General features: G+C 40.7%; 1 protein-coding gene across 1 annotated transcript in view; it reads left to right on the forward strand.

Annotated features, from left to right (window-relative positions):
* Positions 1-1184: 1184 nt before the first annotated feature.
* Positions 1185-23559, forward strand: part of LOC139639091 (multidrug resistance-associated protein 1-like) — a gene marked incomplete at its 5' end in the record, with an annotated part of 37135 nt that continues 14760 nt past the window's right edge. Inside the window, 14 exon segments of the mRNA XM_071513165.1 lie at positions 1185-1361; positions 2364-2489; positions 4340-4477; positions 7771-7896; positions 8339-8400; positions 9483-9614; positions 10681-10893; positions 12502-12679; positions 14026-14187; positions 14363-14455; positions 16270-16473; positions 17395-17541; positions 18349-18436; positions 20622-20818. Coding sequence (XP_071369266.1) covers positions 1185-1361; positions 2364-2489; positions 4340-4477; positions 7771-7896; positions 8339-8400; positions 9483-9614; positions 10681-10893; positions 12502-12679; positions 14026-14187; positions 14363-14455; positions 16270-16473; positions 17395-17541; positions 18349-18436; positions 20622-20818 — 2043 coding nt within the window.

Genomic DNA, 23559 nt, shown 5'->3' on the forward strand with positions numbered 1-23559 from the left:
TGTGATATATTACAAAAATATTATTATAAAAGGTATGAATACCACAGGTATATTTGTAATAGCTTTTATGTAAGGTAAAAAAAAAGATGGAAATCAGACAGTGTAATATAAACTGATTAAGTCTGATTTCTGTCCAGGTTGTTCTTCTTCTTCTCCATTGTTCTTTCACATCTCTGTATGTACAGTATGCTACTTAATGATAATGATAATAGCTAAAAATGCACATTTGCACATCTGGACACATTTTTGTGTATTTGTTACAGTATCTCCATCTGTACATTTTACAAGGTAGCAATGCACATGTGGACATTTTGTTCATATTTTTGTACATATGCTATACCTAAATCTGTAGATTTGATCATATGAATACGTTACAATGCACATTTTCTGTACATACAACCTCCATATGTACACCTGACAATGTGAAAAGCGAGTGATGCAGTGTGTAAATCTGTCACAGAAGACTCTATCATTTTTATTGTCCTACTGTTTGTATTATCCTCAATACTCTTTAAGACCAAGGTGATTAGAGACAAACACATAAATCGACTTCTAACTTCAAATTTTGTGCAACACAGTCTAGCTGGATCTGATCCAAGATCGTGCGTGTGACCTCGAGTTCGCTTTCTCTAGGTGACAGGGTCATAGCCCTCTTACCCAATCTCGAGTTAGTTTACACAAGCCTGTAGAGTACGAGTCCTCTCCTGATGGTTAGATCAATAATTGTTAGTGCTGACTCAGCAGATCCACCATACTGACAGTCTGGACCCTTTTTCATACAAAATAGTGTCGATTTTCACATTACAAGGGGAGACCCAGAATTTCAACACATGCAAATACTATGGACTAACCTTGAGGGTGTCAATGAAATGTTCCCTCTGGTGTAGGAACAGTTGCTACAAACATGGAAAGACATTAAAGTAATAATCTGTGACATTTTCATATAATGTCATACTCTCTATTGCCAATTGATACACAATAGTGATTCAACCTATATCCAGTTCATGAAAGCTTTTACATTTGCTATTCTAGACACCTGATTGTCTGGTAGGTCTTTCCCGGGAAAAAAACCTCTGGCACAAAGAAAGTGATGCGTTTATGTTTCTGTTTTGTTCTGAATAAACAGGGTTGGTTTCTTTCTGGGGAAAAAGCATTTGAATCCCTCTTCCTCCACTGTGTTTTAGGACTGGAACCTAACATGGTACACGCCCCACCCAGACCTGACCCAGTGTTTCCAGCACACTGTACTGGTGTGGTTCCCATGTATCTACCTGTGGGCTTGTGCTCCTCTCTACCTGCTCTACTTGTGGTTCAGAGACCAGGGATGCATCTCGCTATCCAGCCTCTGCTGCGCTAAAACAGTAAGTGTCTCTGTGTGTGTGTGTGTGTGTGTATGTCTTCTTGTACTTCCAGTTTGAGTTTTAGATCTTCGGAGTGAGAAGATCTTGGTCAGTCCCCATTTCTTCAAGAGCCTTGTTTAGGATTAAATCTTGGGGTTGAGGTTAAGGGAGGATATTTCATTTCACTGTTGGGGGGGGGGGGGCAATAAACAGAAAAATTTCTCAAGAGCAATTCCTGAAGGGGACACCAAAGGTGCCGCCAAAAGTACTGTTGTATTAAATGTATATAGAGGAAACACTTATGTCTCATTTATTTCCAAAATTATACACAAAATTACATAGTGGCAGCCATTTTACATGCAGTAAGAAAAAAAGAATATACTTAGAACCTAATTACGAAGGGTAAGTTAATCTTAAATATTATATTATAGAAATATTACTGTTACCATCTAAAAAATAATTATTTATAGTAGTATTTTGTATTTTGGTATGAAAACCCGCATTTTAATTCAACCAAGTATTCTGTATCATAAATACACGTCTGGCATTTGTAACAAACCAAACTGCTTGAAAATCGGTTGAAAATTCAGTTAACCTTCGCAAAGTAGCTACTGACTGGAGGTCAGCCACCACTGACACACTTCCAGAGATCGCTCCACAGACACTTGTACCGAGGGCTGATGTGTTCGGGGGTTCGGGGATGGTAGGCAGTGGACCAAACCACTGTGAGGCATATGATGGGGGGGGGCGCAATCTTTCGAAACAGGGTCTGGACCCCCCCCCCGTAATTTCCGCCCATGGTTGAGGTTAAGATTAGAATCGGGATTAGGGTTTAGGTCAGGGTAAGATTTAAGTCTGGTTTAAGAAGGATTTGAGTTTAGGGTTAAAATTAGTATAGGTTCAGTATAGGTTAAGGGTTCAGATTAGAATTGCAATTAAGTTTATGTGGTGTGTGTGTGTGTGTACGTGTGTGTGTGTGTGTGCAACATAAAGTAAAATACGATATGCCATCTCTGTTCACAGCTCCTTGGTCTGTGCCTGGCGTCCTTCGGTCTGCTGGAGATCGTCTACTTCCTGTTGAAGAGGAATGAGGAGATCCAGAAGCACATGGTCTTCCTGCTCAGCCCTGTCGTACGAAGCCTCACCATGGTAATAAGCAATCAAGAATCAAAATTTTTAATACATTTTCCAAGACTTCCTGGTGATGACATATTGTTTGCTAGTAGCATGAAAAGAAAGTATATTAGCTGGGGTACAAAATCCTGATAAGACAGGAGTTATGTCTTATGATAGTACAGATATGTTAGCTGCATGTACATGGACACGATTTTTGCTGTTGCTGACAGTTTTCAAAAAGTTAATTTATGAGATAGAAATCATTAAAATGAGATGGAAAGCTTTTTGTTGAATAATCTTTTAAATATATCTACAGTTGGTAGAGGAGAAGCCCCTTTATAGGACATAAAAAGTTGTCACTGTGGTGTTTTTGTTTTTGAGAAATTTGCAACAGATTAAACAATTAAAGTGCAAGGTCTTAAGTTGGAGAACTAACAGTTCTTATTCTAAATATTACTACAGCTGTAAATGTAAATGCCGCGATTTTGAGAGAAATTGTTTCAATACCGAATTACTTACACTAGGATTACTAATAGATGCTAACATGAAAACTTTGTAATGGAAGTTAGGATAGGCCTCTAAAATAGCATGGGTTTTAGGGTGTGTAATGTGTTTATACCACATAGAATGCTAACTGTAGAAGCCAAACAGTTCTGATCCAGTCGGTTACAGTATCAAAAACATACATCGCAAGATTTTTTGCAGTGAAAAATCTAACCTATTATGTATTGCAGCATTTCTCGAAACAATAGTGCAGATTTTAAGAATATGTCACAAACAAAACTCTGTTTTAGTTTGCAAAACAGTAAATACATATTAAATCAATACTGTTTTTGAAACATTACATAACATCAACAAAATCACATCTTATCTTGTCTTGTTGTGTTATATCATATCGTATTGTAACATATTGTAATGTATTGTAACGTGTTGTATCTGTCGTATCGTTTCATATCATATCTTATGCTGGTGGATGAGCCCATTTTAGCCGCACATACTGAATGTTCCAACCTCATTCCTCCGGAACATTAATTGGTTCCCTTAATGTGTGATTTCATATTGATCACCTGATGACTGCATTTGCACACGTGACGCTTGCTTTTCTCAGATTCAAAAGATGTCGAGGTATCCGCGAGCCTCTATGTGGATTTTGTATTTCCAGACTGCATTTGCGTAACATGATTTGCAAAAAAAAGTATTGTCAGTATATCCAGTGTGTGAAGAGAACCAGAAATAACTCGACGTTTAGCAAATGTCTTAGAGGCGGTGATCAATCAGTGTCAATGCAGTTGCAGTTTGTAACCACAGGCAAAAAAAAGGGACTGCCCTGAAGTATGTCCACAGATGTAAACATATCAACACAAAGACAGTAAAATACCCCTAACTGTGGTCGGTGCAGACACCACAGCCACCCCAAGCTGCAGTTAGATGGCTTTTTAAAGCAGAGCCAGACGCAAGATAACTCAATACAGCTCCTTTTAAAGGCACAAGGCCAGACAAGATAACATGACTTGGAAAACATCCGGAAAAGACGTTTTTTTTTTTAGGCTAGATCTCCATTCCCGTTCTGGTTCACGTGAAAACGAACCGACAATGACAATCTCAAATTGACACTGTACTAATTTCCCTTCCCCCCCTATTTCATCTAAAAAAAACATACAGAGAGAAGTTACAGAATTGTGAGGGATTAAAAGAGAAAGATGTATAGTTTTTGTACTGTATGTAGTATAATGATCTGGAAAAAGATTTGTATAGAACACTTTTTTATATATTTTTGGTATATTAGATGCAGTGACTGGCAAACATACCAATGCAGATTTATTTCATGTTTTGCTTCCATCCTCCAATCTCCTCTCCCCTCCTCTTTCCTCTCCTCTCTCCAGATCCTGGCGGTCTGCGTGATCCAGCTGGAGAGGATGAAGGGATGCCGCTCGTCCGTCCTGCTCTTCTTCTTCTGGACTCTGACGGTGGTTTGCGCCATCGTTCCCCTCAGGGCCAACATCCAGCAGATTATTGACGAGGTATTACGTTTTTTGGTAGATTGTCCCGTTGGTCAATTTAGCCATTATGTAATGAGAACATAGACACAAAAACCCTCACTCTTTAGCATACTCTCTTTCTTCCCCTTTAATCAAAATCATCATATACAACTGTCTGTGTGTGTGTGTGTGTGTGTGCTTCCTTTTCTCTCTTTTTCTCTGTATTTGCTCATTCATCTCTCACACTCTTTCATTCTTTACCTCTATTTTGCTATCTGTCTCCTCTTACAATTCCTTTTTAGAAGTTTTGGTTTTGTATTTTCTCGCCAACCCAAACGCTCACAAAATTTTCTCAATATAATAGTATGGCATGGTAGAAAAAAAAATCATAAATATATAACTGCATTGGAAACTGTTTTGAACTGATATCAGAAATAAAGATATTTAGATTCTGTTTTCATAAAACAATGCAGGTAGCAGCTATGGACGACCACGGATGTCATCTCAACATTCATTTTGGCGCCATATTTGTAGCCAAGTCAAAAGCTTTGTATCCAACATGTTTTTGTTGAGAATGGAGGTGGGACCAGAAGGACGGAGGAAATCAGCATGATCTGTGGGTCTCTATCTCTCCTCTGTTTTGTCTCCTCTTTTCTCTACATGGGTCTTCCCCCTCTCATTATCTCCTCACACACAGCAATCACCGTCTAGGCCCTTCACACAAATAAGCAGCTATAGCATGTGACACAAAAACAAGTATGTATGCATCTGATATTATCTATGGCACGGAGTCAGGCCTAAGTTTAGTTTCCACTGTACGTGTGAGTATGTGTGAGTGTGCTTGAATGCGTACGGCACGGGATGGGCTATTTTAGGGTTTGGTTTGGGTGATGGGTGCGATCTTTTACAGATACAGCGCTGTGCAGGAAGTGTGGTGCAGTTTGCTTTTTTTTTGAACAGCAAACCAGGCACATTCAAATCTCAAGGCCATCCATTTGCCCTCAGATCAGAGGTTTGATTCTCTGCCCGAAACCGAAACCGAGACCGGCCCGGTAGGAATTTCCCCTCCATTCCTCGGGCTGGTCTCGTGGTCAGATAAAATGTCTTTTTTTTTTTGTTTTCAATAATTGGTGTGGGGAGTAAGCTATTTGGTGTGATAATCAGAATGTTATATGTAGGCCCCGGATATATCTATATATATTTACATATATATATACATATATATGTGTGTATATATATATATATATATATATAGGCATGCGCAAAGGCTGCTCAGGTTTGTTGAACCAACTGAAACAAGTTGTGCTATTCATTAAGATCCCGTGTGTAATTCTGAACAGATTTCTGTCATTCAAATTTCTCTGTAATCCGCAAAGTGTGATTGTTAATTCCTTGTGTCAATTATGTTTTTATCACCAGTCAATCAAAGGTTACGATTTGAAATGTAAGTGTCGGGTTTTCACTGCCTACGGCACCACTCGCTTTGTGAGAGGAAGTAGGGTACTCAGTAAGATCCCGCACGTAATTCTGAACAGATTTTTGTCATTCAAACAACTCGGAATTAGTTTACTTATAAACAGCCAACTTACTAAAAAAGTTTGGTTTTAAACCGGGCTCGGGCCCATAAATGCAGGCAATGGGACGGGCCCGTGCCGGGCTCAGACAGAACGTGCACGGGCTCGGGTAGGGTCGGGCTTTTTTTTTTGGGCCTGATCTAAGGTCTGCCTCAGATAGATACATTTATCTTCACCTCCTGTGTAACACAATGGGCAAAACATGTTGGCATGTTGATACTCACCCACCAAAATGGTATTACACTACATTGTAACAGGACCAAATACTACTACTACTACTCCTACTACTACTACTACTACCACTAGTAGTACTTCTGTGACTACTATTGCTATTACTAACAATAATAGTAATATTATGAAGTGATTTTATATAAGTCTATCTGTAAAGAGGTGATTTAAAAGATGACCCTGAGGTTACCAGCTCCTCTAAGATCTCACAGGGATCACATGCACATGATGGCTGGTCACAAACACACACACACACACACACACACACACACACACACACACACACACACACACACACACACACACACAAAATGTGGTTTAACTAAGCAAACATTGCCTCGTGTTTATCCACTGAATTACCTATATTTACAATGACGTATATTTACACTGTTGACCATGACAGAGAGAGAGAGAAAAAAAACATCAAAAGTGAAAATGTGAAAGTATTTGCATGTTTTTTCGACTTTAAGAAGGCATTTGATTCAATCTGACACAATGGGCTTTTACATTGAAAGTGGTGTAGGGGGTAAAATATATAATATGACATGACATGGAAAATGTACAGTAAAAATTGGCCACAAAAGAACATAATTCTGTTCACAGGGGTGGGGAGTGTGACAGGGGTGCAGTTTGAGTCCAACACTGTTCAACATTTACATCAATGAACTAGCAATGATGTTGGAACAATCTGCAGCCCCAGCTATCACCATCGTTATGGTATTCCAGAGGAAGGCCAGATCTCAGGGAAAAGTATCCAGATATAACTTTACTCTGGGAAACACTGGACTGGAGCAGAAGGGCTCATATAATTATTTGGGGGCTGAGATCAGTGCGGTCAGGGAGCTCCAACCTTGCAGTAAATAGCCTTTGCAATAAAGCCAGGATAGCTTTGTATGCAATAAAAAAATAATTTGGGAAAACAGATATATCCACAAAAATCTGGCAAAAAATATATAATTCACTGATCACACCTGCTGTGTTCTATAGGAGTGATTTATGGTAAAACAAAATTAGAAGTTCATCAAAATACCCCAAATAATGCATGTAGAGCAGAACTTGGTATATTCGCCTTGAATATCCAAATTCAAAAAAGCGCAATTAAATTCTGGCTCCGTGCAAATCAGGCAGAACAAAACTCTCTACACTACAATAAACTCCATAAATCTGGCATATAGGTCAGATTGCTATTTGGCCCACATTTGATTACTCTTTTCTTTACCTATCCAGAGTCAACTAATGACATCTAAAGCAGTCGTGAGTTAGGTGCACAAGTGTATCTCCTCTATCCTACTGGTAGCAATCCTGGTCGATGGGCGCTTTTGGTTTTGATTTCACATCCATGAAATCACATCCTGTTGTCATTTGGATATTTGGATAAACTTTCTACTCTGATTACAGGAGATAAATTCCACACTCACCATTCTCACACTAACACTCAATATTATTTTGTTCTGCCGCTGTGCAGTGCCCACCACTGCTGAATCAATATTGGATAAATAGTGTAAACTGAACTTCTAACTTCTTGTGTTTCAGGGGTTTTCGGCGGACACCATGCGCTTTGTGGCCTTCTTTGTCTACTTTTCCCTCCAGCTCACCCAACTCATTCTCAGCTGCTTCTCTGACCGCAGGCCGATCACTGCCAAACACACCTACGTCCAGGTAGGGCACACCTTAGACCTAAGTTTTTTTGAAACCATTCAGCCAAGACTCTTGATGATGGAGCTGCTCTGTTGACTTTCAGTGCGATTTTTGCTTTGTGACTGAACCCAGGAAAATGTTATGCTGATATGGACTCATTTTCTGATTCCTAAGTATCAGCCACTACAAAGAAATGAAGTCCTCAAGATCAATCTGCAAATAAAATAAAGGAGCAGCTATAGATTTTCTGCTTTTAGCTCTGGGAGCAATTTGATTGTGCAAATTTGGGGTGGAATTGGTCTTAAATTTTATTTGTATCTGCCTTAAAAAGCTTATAAAGTCTTACATTTACACTCTTTCAAAACTCTGTGGTCAACCTGGATTAAACTGTCTATGATAATCAGAATATTATGTGGGAATTGTGTCTTACTGTGAACGGGCACTGTGTGTTTTCTTTCATCAGAACGCCTGTCCAGAAGAGGACGCCTCTTTTCTCTCCAAGTTTTTCTTCTGGTGGTTCAGTGGGTATGACTGTCTTCTACTGTCACAAGTGAAATAACACTCAGGCCCATTAAATTCATTAAATGAAAAATGACCAAAGCAGAATGCCATGATATTCATTAACCGTGCATAATGAGTAGAATAGCGTTATAGAGGGAGAATCATAGAGGGTTCCCTGACATTGTGACTTGCAACACATGTTCTTTTTCTACTATGCAATGTCTCCTCTGGAGAAAAGGTGAGGTTAAAGGAATAGTTCACCCAAAAATGAAAATTCTGTCATCATCTACTCCCCCTCATGCCAAATGAAACACAGGTGAAATTTGTTAGTCCATATAACACACAGGGAGGCTGCCAGCACAACTTGGTAGCAGCCTTCTCCAAAACAACTGAAGTCAATGGGGACCTGTTCTTTAGAGTTTTTGGGTGAACTATTCCTTTAAGTACAGCAGCCACTGTGTGTATACAAAATTATATTTGTCAGCTATTGTGTGGAAACGGTCTTAAAAGAAAAGGTAAGGTCTTTAAAGGAAATGTAGCCTACTTTGTGGACATTTTGGAGAAATAATAATTGCACTTAAATATATACACAGATTAGGCCCAATGAATGAACAGTGCAGTGATGCAAATCCATATAATATGTTAATTAATAAAAGGCCATCATATAATTGGATGTATGGTACAGCTTTTAGGCCTATTTGATGTGTGCTGCATTTCTGTTTAGGCCAATAGAATTATCAATTTGTCAAAATTAATGGTAAGTGCTTGTCTTAAAGGGAATGTGGCTGGCCTCCTAAGAGCGCCAATCCGCAAAAAAACATACTAATGTCAGAAACCTGGCCACCAAGTGGGCAGGTGCAAGAGAAGGATCATTTAAATATTCTCCCCTGCACCACCCCAACCCGAAGCTACGCGGCCGCATGGCATAATATATAGAATATGAGGATCTTATCTCATGTAATTTCGTGTCCCAACACCAAAAATTTGCAAATTGCCCTCGCAATGCAATATTAGTCAATCTGGACCTTAGTAGAGCCTACAGAAATTATATAATTAAAATGTTAAAAAAAACACATTTCCTTTCTTTCCTTCTTTTTGTCTGTCAGGTTGGTGGTGCGGGGCTACCGCTGCCCCCTGCAGTTGGAGGACCTGTGGTCTCTGAGGGAGGAGGACTCCTCACACCAGATTATCTCAGATCTGGAGAAAGACTGGGCTCAGCAGTGTGCCAAGCTACAGCAGTAAGACTACTACAGTATACATATGATAAACTCCTCCCTGTTGTTCCACGTGCACATACACCGTTAGCACAGAGAATTTCACACTCCAAACCAAATAATATCCTAAAATAAAGGCAATAAAATAGGCTATAAGCAATTGTGTTTGGGTTATGTAAACATATGCTGCTGACAATTTCAACATGTTTAGTAGACTGTAAAAGTGGGAAGTATGCAAGAAATGGATCACTAACATTTATGTTAAGAAGACCATACTATTGTAATAAATAAATATGAGCAATACGAAGATATTACTGTGAATAGTAGCAGTCACTTCCAGGACTGGAGAGGATTGCTGGAGGACAATTGCCGATAGCGTAAATGCATAAAGTAAATAGACTTATCACTGCCCCATCTGATAAGTGGGCAATGTTGTCAACAATGTTGTGTCTTCACACTGAGGCTTTGAAAAGATTTTCTATTCACAAAGTGGGCCTCATGTTCGGGAATATGGATGCAATCTATTGGACCAATCACCCTTTGGAATCCTATGAAAGAATGTCAGTTTCAGTACACTTAATAAGGAACAGTACATTTAATTCATTATTGATAACTGTTTTATAACCAGAGTAGGCAAATTGCCTGGAAACATTTATTATATCTCTGATATAACAAATCATCAGTGAAAGAAAAAGGGTTGCCTCCTTCTTAATACCTGTGCACCCAAGTCCATGGGATCCTTTAGGAGTCTTGATGCCATTTTTCCAGAGAGCTGATTGGTGAGGAGGCGAACTTTTTATACGTTTGGATCCAATAGCTTGAACATAACTGATCCAGAGCAGGTTAGGTGTTAAAGGGTTAAAAGTGAGCCACCATCATGAGACTGAAAAGCCAGGGTTAAGCCCAAAGTTAATTTTGCATTGTCATTTTGCATCGTGAGACAGGCCCCAGATCTTAGAACATCATGGATTTGCTCTGATCCGTGTCTCGAGCTTCACCCTACGGCCCATTTCTCTCTATCTAGTGCCTTGAAACTTTAACTTCAGAGAGTAGTGAAAGCAGTGTATGTTTCTTTCTCTTATGCTACCAGGAAGGAGGGTGGTGTTATGAGGGTGTCTTGCTCCAGCGGGCCGGCCAGGCTGACAGAGCAGACCCAGCTGCTGAGGAAGCTGAGGAGGGAGCAGAGCTCCGGCTTCTGCCTCCTCCGCACCCTTGGGCGAAGCTTCGGACTTTACTTCCTCTGTGGCACCCTCTGCTTGCTCGTCCATGATGCCTTTATGTTTGCCATACCGCAGGTGCTCAGGTCAGTGGTGTGTGCTCATTATATCTGAAATCAAATTGAATATCTAGAGCTTTTTAGCACTTTTGGTATAAGAAAAAGGGTAACACTTTACAATAAGGGTCACTAAGTTAAGGGTTAGTTAATGATTAATAAGCATTAACTAACCCTTAATTAACAGTTAACTAATGTGCAATTTACTAATGGTGTTCATGTTAACTAAGGTATTAATTTATACATTATTTAATTTTTATAAAGATGACTATTAAATAATGTATAAATTAATACCTTAGTTAACATGAACACCATTAGTAAATGATTACCAGACACATTAGTTAACTGTTAATTAGGGAGTTAGGTTAGTTAATGCTTATTAAGCATTAACTAACCCTTAACTTAGTGACCCTTATTATAAAGTGTTACCAGAAAAAGCATGTGAAGAATAAAATTGTCGAGGCATAATTCCTAAATTCTTCATGCTAGATCAATCAAACTTGGTAAAGAGGTTTCAAATCTCTCCCACTACTCAGGTAAAAAAATACTCCGATCAGCCAGGTGATGCCACTATAACAAGCAACTTTACATATTGGCCAATAAATCCTGTACTGTAAGGCTTCCTTCACTCAACATGAATCGCACATACTGCTTTCCATTCTGCCTTGACAGTTTCATCATTTTGAATTTTATGGAAAACCATTTCTCCCAACAAGTTGATCCAATCTCCACAAAACTTTGCACACAACGCACTTCCTAAACTGCAACTTGGCACAGACTTTTGAAATTGAAAAAAGATGAGGTGAGGCATACTTTTTATATGCTTAAAGGTAGAACAACCAAAGTTCACATAAATGTTTGGAATGGGCCCCCAAGTGTGTCATAGCTGTGCTCCACAGTGCCACCATTCGGCCAATACATTTTTTTTTTTATTACTCCTGCAAAGTTGTCTCAATCTCCATCAAATTCTACACACTGAATATTGCAACTGGCTACATCATGGTATTCCAGAGATTTTTGATGAAGCCTAACCATTTGTACACACACACAAATGACAGCGAAGATGCATAAACCTAAACATTTGTTACAGCAATCAAATATCACATACATTCTCTCTCTCTCTCTCTCTCTCTCACACACACACACACACACACTATTCTCTACTTTATTTTGTTTGAATTTTTATTCACATCATGATTATATAGTGTTTTTGGTTTAATTGTTTTCCTTTCTTTATATTATTTTATTAATTTATTGTGTCTGGTGTATTTCATTGTCACTTATTTTTGTATTTTTTTGCTTTCATTTTGCTATGACAAACACATTTTGCAAGTTGCAAAGCTTACACACATTAGCAAGACTGTAACAAGAGAGGCAAGCATCACTTAATACGAGGTGGAGTGGTTGTTATGAGTTGAGTGTTGATGACTGATTGCTTGATGCGTTCATACCTCACATTTGATGGTTGCTGGTAACACATTTTATGTTGTGTAGAACCACAGGTGCCCTCACACTCTTGGATTGAATCCCACCAAGTTTTCTCTACTCTGTTTCCCTCCCTGCTTTACTGTCTGAATGAAGAATGAAAATAGTCAAGGTCCTTTATAACGTACCAATGCGCTGTCTTCCCTGTCCCAGCCTGCTGCTGGGCTTCATGCGGGACACGGACGCCGACTTGTGGAAGGGTTACCTGTACGCCTTCCTCCTGTTCCTGCTGTCCTGCCTCCAGTCGCTCTTCAACCACCAGTACATGTACTGCTGCTTCACTGTGGGCATGAGGGTCAAAACCGCAGTCATGGGCCTGGTCTACAGGAAGGTAGGAACTCCCTGAGGGCCTTGGGAGGGATAAAGCAAAAAGAATGAAAGAAAAACTGTGTAGAAGTAAGGATGTGAGCACTGGAAAGAAAGAAAGAAAGAAACAGCAAGGGCAGGAGGAATGGAAAATGAGGTTAGCATATCATTCATTCTTACACCCATCCTTCCCATAAAACGTGTCCAACATCAATACCCAAACTATTATTGTTTGCTGTAAGTGTCTTGGCAAATAATTTAATCAAATCAAATCGCCAAGAATAGCTCAATACTACAAGTTAACAACTAATGTTACAGCTAACATACACTAATTAGCAAGGCCTACTATGCTAACGTTACACACCCAACAAAGAATGAAGTCCAACAAACAATATCCAAGCCTAAATGTTATAAAATGGTACAACTTATGTTATCAGGAAACCAGGGAACTTGAAATGAATCTTCTAGCTAGCCAAATACTTCTACAAGTAACGTGAATTGTGAAATGAAACTGAGGTGAAAACTAGCTAGCTGCTAGCAGGAGCAGTGACTTACAGGCCAGGCTGGTCTATAAGGTTATTACCACAGGCAGTGGTAACATGGTAATAAAGTGGTAACGACCTAATGAAAATACAGCCTCTTAGACACAGCAGTGTACGGAAGCCGAGAACGGCCGTGCTTGCCGTTATTTCGAGATCACAAGTTAATTATCTCGTTATCTCGAGATAACAAAGCTCGTTTTCTCGAGATAACGGGTTAATTTATCTCGTTATCTTGAGATAACACAAGGCCGATTTCTCGAGATAACGAGATAAGTTATCACGAGAAAACGACTTCTGTTTTCTCGAGATCACGGGATAATTATGGAGAACTCGAAAATGAGTGACTGGTTCATTTGATCCCAACTGATTTCAGCCTTCAAGATCACTGTCATGACTGTCGGGGAGGATTCATAACTGCTAGTCTTCTCCTTAAATGACGAGGACTGATCTGAATTTTATCACAATGCAATTTCTGCCTGTGTTGGACCTTGATTGAAGTACTGTCTGATGCATTGATCAGTAATGATTTGACATTTTCAGCTTAAATCAGTTGCTACAGTTGTCAAGACGCCATCTATGCGTGCTGGCATGGCACTCCTGATCTCTGATAAACATTATAAGTCATAAGAGGAAACAACGTTTTGTTTTCTCGTGGTAACGGGTTGATTATCTCGTTATCTCGAGATAACAAAGCTCGTTTTCTCGAGATCACGAGATAATTAACTCGTGATCTCAAGATAACGGCATTAAAAAAAATAATTGCAAGCACGGCCGTTCTCGGCTTCCGTAGCAGTGCACATGAACCAATGCGGTGTTTGTGCCCGTCCAGTGTCTTGTGCTCAGCAGTGCGGCGCGGCGCCAGTGCACGGTGGGAGAGATCGTCAACCTAGTGTCGGCCGACATCCAGAAACTCATGGACTTTGTGGTTTACTTCAACGCTGTGTGGGTGGCACCCATAGAGATCTCCCTCTGTCTCTACTTCCTCTGGCAGGTAGAAAAACACCAAAAAAATAAAAAAATAAAAGTGTAAAACGCACGCCCAAAGAGGTGCAGACTTGTGAATTCAGAATTCAGAATTTACCCTCATTCCTTACCTTTTCTGACCCCTCAAATTTCCTTCCTACCTTCTATTCTCTCTCTCTCTCTTTCCCCCCCATGACTGACAGCGTCTCGGTCCGTCTGCTTTAGCGGGCATCACCACTGTCATCCTCATCTTCCCTCTCAACGGCGTCATTGCTAAAATGAGGAGCAAACTGCAGGTGAGGGAACACACACAAACACACAAACACACACACTTTGATGCTACCACGTTACACATCTGGAGAACAACCACAGGCAATAAAGCTTGTTAAACCAGATATTCTGTTATTATTTCTTTTCTCTCCTCAAGTAAGCCATATTTGGCAGAAGCATTCCAGACTTGGGAACTTGCACAGAGAGGAGTTGTACTTGTCATCTTATGAATACTGTAAAGCATCTGTCTGAGGTTGATGTGTGGCCATTGTCTATATGCATATACATTTCTTAGTCTAATTTTTCAGAAGGCGAAGTTTAAAAGTGCAATAAGTAACAGCACCCCTCAACTTCTCAATGATGGATAATAATAATAATCATAATCATAATCCCTTTATTTGTATAGCACTTTTCTAAAAGCAAAGTTTACAAAGTGCTTTACATACAGTAAAAATCCCCAAAAACAATGATGCAGAATTTACCACAATCAAATAAATAAAACACGTTGAATAATAAACATAAATAAATAAAAAATAACAAAAAAGGAATAAAAGGTAATACAGGGGATAAATGAATACAACTAGAAAACGAACAGACATGCAACTAAACATAGAGGCAAACAGATAAAAGTGAACGTGAAGAAGAAACACAATTACAAAATAAATGATAAAAAATTTTAAAAAGTTTGAGTCTTAAAAGTTTGGAGCCCCTGAGAAAACTCCATACCTCCGAACGAAACCAATGACTCCACCCGTCAAGGCAGCACCGACCAATCAAAAAAGGCACAGCCAAGACACCGACAATGCCCCAAACCACTGCCTTCACTTCAAACGACTGCTCCACTCCCCAAACCCCCCCGCCCATCAAAGAATACCCCACGCACAGCAATGACAGCCCCGTAGACCCCAGGCACTCCAGCCGCCAAGCCCCCCCGAGACATCCAGGGGAAGCCCCACCCCATGTCCCCTGCAGCACCCGACACAGGGATGATGAATCCTACAGGCTGGTGTCCCATTTTGTTCTCAAGCCAAAACAGCAAATGACAAAGCAGTATTATTATTCTAGCATTTTGCATTAGCTAGCTTACTCATCTCTGTCACGACAATATGACTTTATTATGTGTGTCAATACAGGCCACCTCAAACTGTGCCAGAGACCTGTTGATGCTGTTGCAATTTCTTGATCACTGATAGAGGTCGATAAAAATCAAAGATTATAATCAGAATCAGAATCAGAATCAGAAATACTTTATTGATCCCCGAGGGGAAATTGGGTTACGTTGCAGTTGCGCACATTCTAGAAGTGAAATATATATAAGCATAGAGAAATTATAAGAAAAATAGAAATAAGAAAATAAGAAATATGTAAAATATGTGCATTATACTACAATATATAACAATAATAATATAGAAATAAGAGAAATAAGAAATATGTACAAATATGTGCATCATACTACAATATATACAACAATGTAAATAATTAAATAATTATTGCACAGTTGAATTATTGCACAAAATTATTACCAGAATCAGTATTGCACAGTTTAAAATATAAATTATAAATTATGGGGTTATAAAGCTGCCCCTAATAATGCCCCTTTAAATAGTGTTGCACTGTTTCATGTTTCATGGTCACTGTTCGGTTTAACTGGAATTTATTTCTGTGCCAAAAACTCAAACCTCAGTCATGCCTCACCCTAGGCAGAATCTGGTTAATACTCAGTGTAGCACACTCTGACCACGTGTGCCCAGCACAATATTTTCCTCGAAATCCCCTCATTCCTGAGTCCGGATTCTAACTGTGTCCGCTATTCCTGGAAATGCCCCTGTTCTGCTCCTAGGAGGTCCAGATGAAGTTCATGGATGGACGGATCAAGCTGATGAATGAGATTCTGAATGGCATCAAGATCCTCAAGTTCTACGCCTGGGAGGAGGCCTTCCTGAGCCGGGTAGGAGGCCTGAGAGAGGGGGAGCTCAACGCGCTGAAGAAATCCCAGATCCTCTACTCCATATCCCTGGCTTCTTTCAACTCCTCCTCCTTCTTGGTGAGAGATGTTGGCATGCTGACATAAATGATGAACTACATAGTTATAAATTAGAGTTTTAAGATTGAGATGGAGTTTGAGTGTTCGCATGAACAACCTGGGTTGGAATCTTGGCCCTGGTCCTTTCTGTGTGGGGTTTGCGTGTTTGTGTGGGTTTGCTCCAGGTGCGCTGGTTTCCTCCCAGGGTGTTTTCCTGCCTTCACCCAAAATTAAAATTCTACTGTTCCCCATACGGAGTCATTCCTATGTTCCCAGGGTCCTATGTTCCCCAGATTTATATGGCACATAATGGGAACATGACAAAGGGTCCTATGTTCCCAGGGTCCTATGTTCCCCAGTTCTACATATGTGCTCTCCCAGGGTCCTATGTTCCCAGGGTGCTATGTTCCCCAGTTCTTGGTTAGGGTTAGGGTTAGGGTAAGGTTAGGGTTAGGTTGGTTGTGGTTAGGGTTAGGGTTAGAGACCTTCAAAATCAAATAAAATGATAACCATTGGTTTTGTTGTGTTTATATAGCTGTTTTGAAGCCTTGTTCCAATAAAAGGGTAAAAACGGTTAATGTGTGTTAACAGAATGTTGAACTGTGGAACATAGGACCCTGGGAACATAGGACCTTGGGAACTTTGGACTCTGGGAACATAGGACCCTGGGAACTTAGGAGCCTGGGAACATAGGACCCTGGGAACATAGGACCCTGGGAACTTAGGACCCTGGGAACATAGGACCCTGGGAACATAGGACCCTGGGAACATAGTTACGCTCCCCTACATACCACAAAAGATTGCAATACATTCCCAATGAAAGGAACACTTCTGGCACTAGTGAGTAGTGGAATAATAAAATAAATGCTTAAATGTTCTGTCCTGTTTCTTTAAACCTGACCAGTGAAGCCTATAGATTCTTGCATTCTGTGTTCCCTGCAGATAGCGTTCACCATGTTTGGAGTCTATGTGCTGATCGATGAGAAGAACGTACTGGATGCTCAGAAAGTCTTCGTCTCCATGGCCCTCATCAACATCTTGAAGACTCCGCTGAGTCAGCTTCCGTTTGCCATGAGCACCACCATGCAGGTCAGGAGAAATGACATCATCACTAATGGGCAACTATTATGAGAAATTGATGAGGAAATTGGCCGTTGTCTTGTTCCATCCAAAGTAATTAGCATGGAGTATTAGCAGAGGTTCTGAGGTTTTTGCTATTCTAACCGTTGTTGTTTGATTTCTGATAATATTACATAAAGGATTGCAAACACGACCCTTAAAGGAATAGTTCACCCAAAAATGAAATTTCTGTCATCATCTACTCACCCTCATGCCAGTTGAAACACAGGTGAAGTTTGTCCATATAACACACAGGGAGGTTGCCAGCACAACTCCAAAGCAACCTTCTCCAAAACAACTGAAGTCAGTGGGGACCAGTTCTTCAGACTTCAGTTGTTTTGGAGAAGGCTGCTACCAAGTTGTGCTGGCAACCTCCCTGTGTGTTATATGGACTAACAAATTTCACCTGTGTTTCATTTGGCATGAGGGTGAGTAGATGATGACAGAATTTTCATTTTTGGGGGAACTATTCCTTTAAAAATTTGATTGCCAATGAATTCATCATGAGTAGCAAAATGCCAGAAATGAATGACATTCACCTAAATTACATTCACAAAATTTTCCTGATTCAATTTTCATAGCTTTCTTGGCAAACTCCATGAGCTGTATTCATCTTGCTGTGACAGAGATTGTACCCCACGTAATCCCTTGGCTATCCAAACGTGAAGATAATGACAGACAGCAATCATAAACTGTTGTAAACTGTTGGCCAGCCTGCAGTAAGTGAAGCTGCCAGATGTGTAATGGCTTTGTGGTGGATGGTTTGTCTTGGCGCAGGCCGTCGTCTCCCTCAAACGTCTGGGCAAGTTCCTCTGCCAGGATGAACTCAAGCCAGACAATGTGGAGCGAGTCCCTTACAGCACTGGTAGGGAGAACACACACACATGCACATAATTCAAATTCAATTGTATTCTGTAAAATGACTGCTGTTCCAAGAGGATGAACCTTTGAAACATTAACATGTCTTTCTGGTGGCTTAAAGCTGAAAATAAGTTTCCTTTCCCCAATTCAAAATGCTTACAGATGTAGTTCCTCTTGAACCTTACTCTACTGGAAAAAGCTGCAACATAATTGCAATTTTTTTTTTTTTTGGGGGGGGGGGGGGTTGAAATCAGGTACACAGGGTGGCAGTGTTTAAAAAAACATCTTATCGCACCAAAACAAAACATAGAAGAGAGGAATAGGAAGCAGATGTGAGGACAATCACCGGTAAAAACCAACATGAAAAACACGCGACTGTAGCAACGCAGCTGGAGGAATGGGATGGGATGTTGGAGCAGCTGGAGCTTGAAGATGCCGTCATGATCCCACCTATGATCAACCAATCAGAGTGCACGACTCCTCGTAGACTCCATGCAAAGTTGAGATTCTTGGGCAGTTACGCAACAGACACTATTTTCATCGAAGTATAAAATGCCCTTTAGACGCAGCATGTATCCACAATATCCTGGGTTCAAATCCAGTGTAGGACCTTTGTTGTGTGTCATCTCCCTGTTTCTCTCCACTATAAACTGCCCATTAAAGCAGAAAAGAGCAAAAATAATCTTGAAATTGTCCCACAGAATGAAGTTAGTTCCCATTTCCAGAGAGCAGAAACCCCCGCTGACCTTACACCACACACAGAAATCCATGTCTGTTTCCTTCGCTAACCTGTTCAACACATTCTACAAAGCAGCTTCTTTAATAGTATTGAGAGAGTGCCGTTATTGTTATAGTCCTCACAGACTCCTCTGCAGTGGATTTTTCTCTTCTTTCAAAGAAATGCTACAGAAGAGTGTATGTATACTGCAAGTCATAGTAATAATCTGTGACATTTTCAAATAAATAATTGGTAACACTTTACAATAAGGGTACACTAAGTTAAGAGTTAGTTAATGCTTAATAAGGGTTAGTTAATGCTTAATAAGCATTGACTTGTTGTTTGGTACTGAGACTGACTTATCAGGATGCAGTTTATAGGGGGCGGCGGGGGGGGGGGGGGTCTCGGGGGGCTGAGCACCCCTGAATGACCCCTGACCCCCCTAAAGAAGCAACAGTTGATCTTTAAGGGGGTCTCTAAAATTAAACAAAGGAAACACAGAAAATTGTTTTCAGTAATTAGATAAAATAATAAAGATGAAAGAAAATAACTTATACATATTGTATAAACCCCTGCTCATCCCCACCACCCCTACGGTAGGTTATATCATTTTTTTCAACTCTTGCTGTGGCTGAAATAACAATAATAAGAATAATAACTTTATTTATATAGCACCTATAAAAACAGAATTTACAAAGTGCTTTGACAGACAAAATAAAAGCAGAATACTCAAAATTTGAATTTAAAAAGCAATGAAACAATAATAAACAGGGATTAAAATCAGATAGGAGGACAGAGATGGAAAAGAGCAATATCCAAGTAAATAGTGGGATAATCGTAAGATGAAAACCAAAATAAACAGCAAGGATAAAATAAAATAAAAATAAGATTAAATTAAGATAAAATTAAGATAAGATAAAAGACGATAAAAAGACATTAGAAAGAGATGATAAAAATACCATAAAAATACGATAAAAGATAAAAAGACGACCACATAAAAGCAAGTCTATAAAAATGGGTTTTAAGAAGTGATTTAAAAGAAATGTCTGTGTTGAAATGAAATGTCGAGTTGAAGAGATTTGGCAAAAAGAGGGCATGGCCCTGGGAAGTAGGTGTGCTGCTGAGTTATGCGTGTCTATGATCACCTTACCCAAAATGCAGCATGTCTTATGACTGAATTGTGTTCTGGTCTATTGAGGGTACCGGAGGTACCCGGTGGAGAAATTGGTATCTCTTCCTCTTCTATGATGGATTTCTATGATGGTATAATTGTTAAATATTGGAGCAAAGAACTAGAACGAGGCTGTCTTCCTGAGGGGCTGATACTAAAACCTGAGGAACGTAAGGTACATTGCCAACAGCTGCTTTTGAACAGTGTTAACATGTTTTAGGGGTGGATTTTTCCTTTAGCTTAAAATCCAATGGGAGGAAAGAAATCAATTTTAAGAATCTCGGTCTCTGTCTGTCCCAGATGGGGATGGAGTTGTGATAGAGGGAGGAACCTTTGCCTGGTCCAAGGAGGGGCCACCATGCCTGCGAAGGATCAACGTGAAGGTAAAGAGGGGTTCCCTGGTGGCTGTGGTCGGCCATGTGGGCTCAGGGAAGTCCTCTCTGCTGTCTGCCATGCTGGGAGAGACGGAGAAGAGGAGTGGCCACGTCTCCATCAAGGTAAAATCACTAGAAATCAATCTATAGTGTTAAGTCCAAAATGTCTGGAATGTCTACTACTACTACTTCTACTACTACTACTACTACTACTACTACTACTACTACTACTACTACTACTACTACTACTACTACTATTAATAATAATGATAGTAATAATAATATTAATATTTGGCTGAATTAATTACGCAAAAAAACTACTTTATGAAAAAATGTCTCAACCATAGTTTCATTGTCAAGTGAGTATTTCAAGTGAACTGGATACTGAAACTAATGCTGTTCGTTCGGAATTAGCCAAAGCTATCGAGGGGCTCCAGGGAAAATGCATCCCTCTTGTTGGCAACACCGTGCACCACGTACAGAACTCTGGGGACTTTGTCAACAAGGATTTAAACTGGAAGCTGACGAGACAATGGTATCATAGGATGTCACATCACTAGCAGTTGAGACCGTAAGGGAGCAACTAAGGCAGGACCACACCCTAAGCAATCTCGGAACCCATAGTCTATTGGTCTGACGATTATTAGACTCCGGGGGGCGACGGCCAATATTTTGGGGTTTCCGGTGTAGCCAGCGGACATCCGGGCCAAGACTTCCTCTTCCGTGCATTTCGGCTAATCTCTATAAACAGATATCTGCATATGAGATGTCGTCTCTCAACTCCAACTCCATTCTCGCATCTCAAGTTGCTAATCGGACTGTAAACAATGACCGGCGCACGGAAGAGGAAGTCTTGGCCCGGATGTCGGCTGGCTACACCGGAAACCCCGAAATATTGGCCGTCGCCCCCAGAGTCTAATCGTCGTCAGACTGATAGACGATGGGTTCCGAGATTGCACCCCGAACAACAGAACAGACCTCAATCCAGACCATGTATGCTCCTTATTGGATCTGTGTTTGAACACCACATATTTCAAATACAAGGATGTTTTCTACAGACAGAAACCGGTGTCCCCCATCATAGTCAGTTTGTACATGGAGGAAGTGGAGAGGAAGGCCTTGGATACCTACGAGGGAGAAGCCCCAAGTCACTGGTTCAGATATGTGGATGACACCTGGGTGAAGATCAGAACATGGGAGGTTAGGGCTTTCACGGAACATATTAACTCAATGGACAGTAACATCAGTTTCACTCCATCTCCTTCTTCCTCTAACTCCATCTCTCCCTTGTCCAGTCTCTGGCCTAATCTCAAACCAGCCCCTAACCCCTAGCCCTATCCACTCCCCCTTCGTTTGTGCGTTCACATGGAGGGTTCGCCACATTAAAGGCTGTCCCAAACCAATTAGCGGGGAGTGTAAGTGGACTGTAAAACCCTCCGACAGCGAGTCTGCATCAATGCAGACTCGAATGTCAGCTAGCAGGAAGCGTACCTGCAACAGGAGAATGGAGGAAACACCACACAAATGTTAAGTTCCGTCTTTCTACTTTGTCAAGTATTTTCAATCATGCACACACACCTTTGTCTTTCTCATGCCGACTTTACAGTCTCAAACAAAATCACGGAATGTGTGGTACGTTTAAAACTAAAAAAGGAGAATATCTCTTTGTCCCTAAGGTTGCATGACTTTGCAAACCTCATAAATGTCTATATGCATGCATAAAAAAAAGTCTTCACATCATTGTCATGGTTTTGGATGTTATGCGTTCACAGTGACAGTTGCAACCTGTTATCCTTGCCTCTCATAAAATTTGAAGCGGCAAAACAGCCGTGTGAGCAGGGCGTCTATCGGTTGCCATGTTGAGGACTGCTTCCAGTTCTTCAGGTGGAGTGGCAAGGGCGTCCCATAGTTTGTCAATTTATTTCTACCCTCCCCCTTCATTAGAAGTGCCCTGCACAGCGACGAGTGTAACTTGATTTGGAGTGATACTTGGTGGTGAAGTGGTAGTGGGTAGGGGCTGGTTTGGGATTGGGCCAGAGTGCCCTCTTACCCCTTGTCCACCAACATGGAACGGGTTCCGTTCCGGTTCGCGCACCTAATTTTGAACCGTTCGGAGCATTTCGACCAAAAATAAATTGGTTCGAAACCCGAAAAGTTGGTTCCCAGCTGGAACCAAAAAATAGCAGGTTTTCAAGTGCGAACCGTGACAACATCAGTGGCCGTGTCATATTCTACAGGAATAATAACAGAACAAGAGCTCACAGGTAATCAATGCAATCCGCCATCTTGCTACTACTGTTTCCTTCCGGTGTGCATTGTGCAACGCCCTCCGTTGATGACGCATCCTTGATTACAATGGTTCCACTCAAAAATGGTGGAAACGCAGGCTGGTTCGCTAGATAGCACCAAGGTTCTAAGAAACCTGAACGGAACCGGTTCAAGAACCAGAGTTAATTTGGTGGAAAAGTGTTTCTCCCCAGGCACTGTTGCCCGCTGGTTTCCTGCTTTCTGGACCTGCACAACTGTCTGCCATCAGCCAATTAGTCCTGTGCCTTTCCCACTTTCACCTGCCTGCTGTCAGCCTATCAGCTCCTTCCTCTCCTTCCTGCACAGCCAGCTTTTCCCCATTCTCCCGTTAGTATCAGTGTATATATAGTCTGTGTTTCTCTGTAGTAATTTGTCAGATCGTCTGAGTCTTAGCGTTCCTGCCAGTCTGTTATCTATTACCTATTCCTGATTGCCTGTTGCTGACTGTTCTTCTGCCTTTTGGCCACGAGTAAAGAATCCTGCTTAAACCTATCTGCCTCGCCTACCTGTGTTTGCATTTGGGTCCAGACAGGAGGAGATGCAGAACAACAAACTGC

Source organism: Centroberyx affinis, unplaced genomic scaffold (assembly GCF_046629955.1).
Source record: "Centroberyx affinis isolate AG114_WGS23_722 - 3 ecotype Tasmania unplaced genomic scaffold, CSIRO-AGI_Caff_v1 ptg006801l_1, whole genome shotgun sequence".
Classification (NCBI taxonomy): domain Eukaryota; kingdom Metazoa; phylum Chordata; class Actinopteri; order Beryciformes; family Berycidae; genus Centroberyx; species Centroberyx affinis.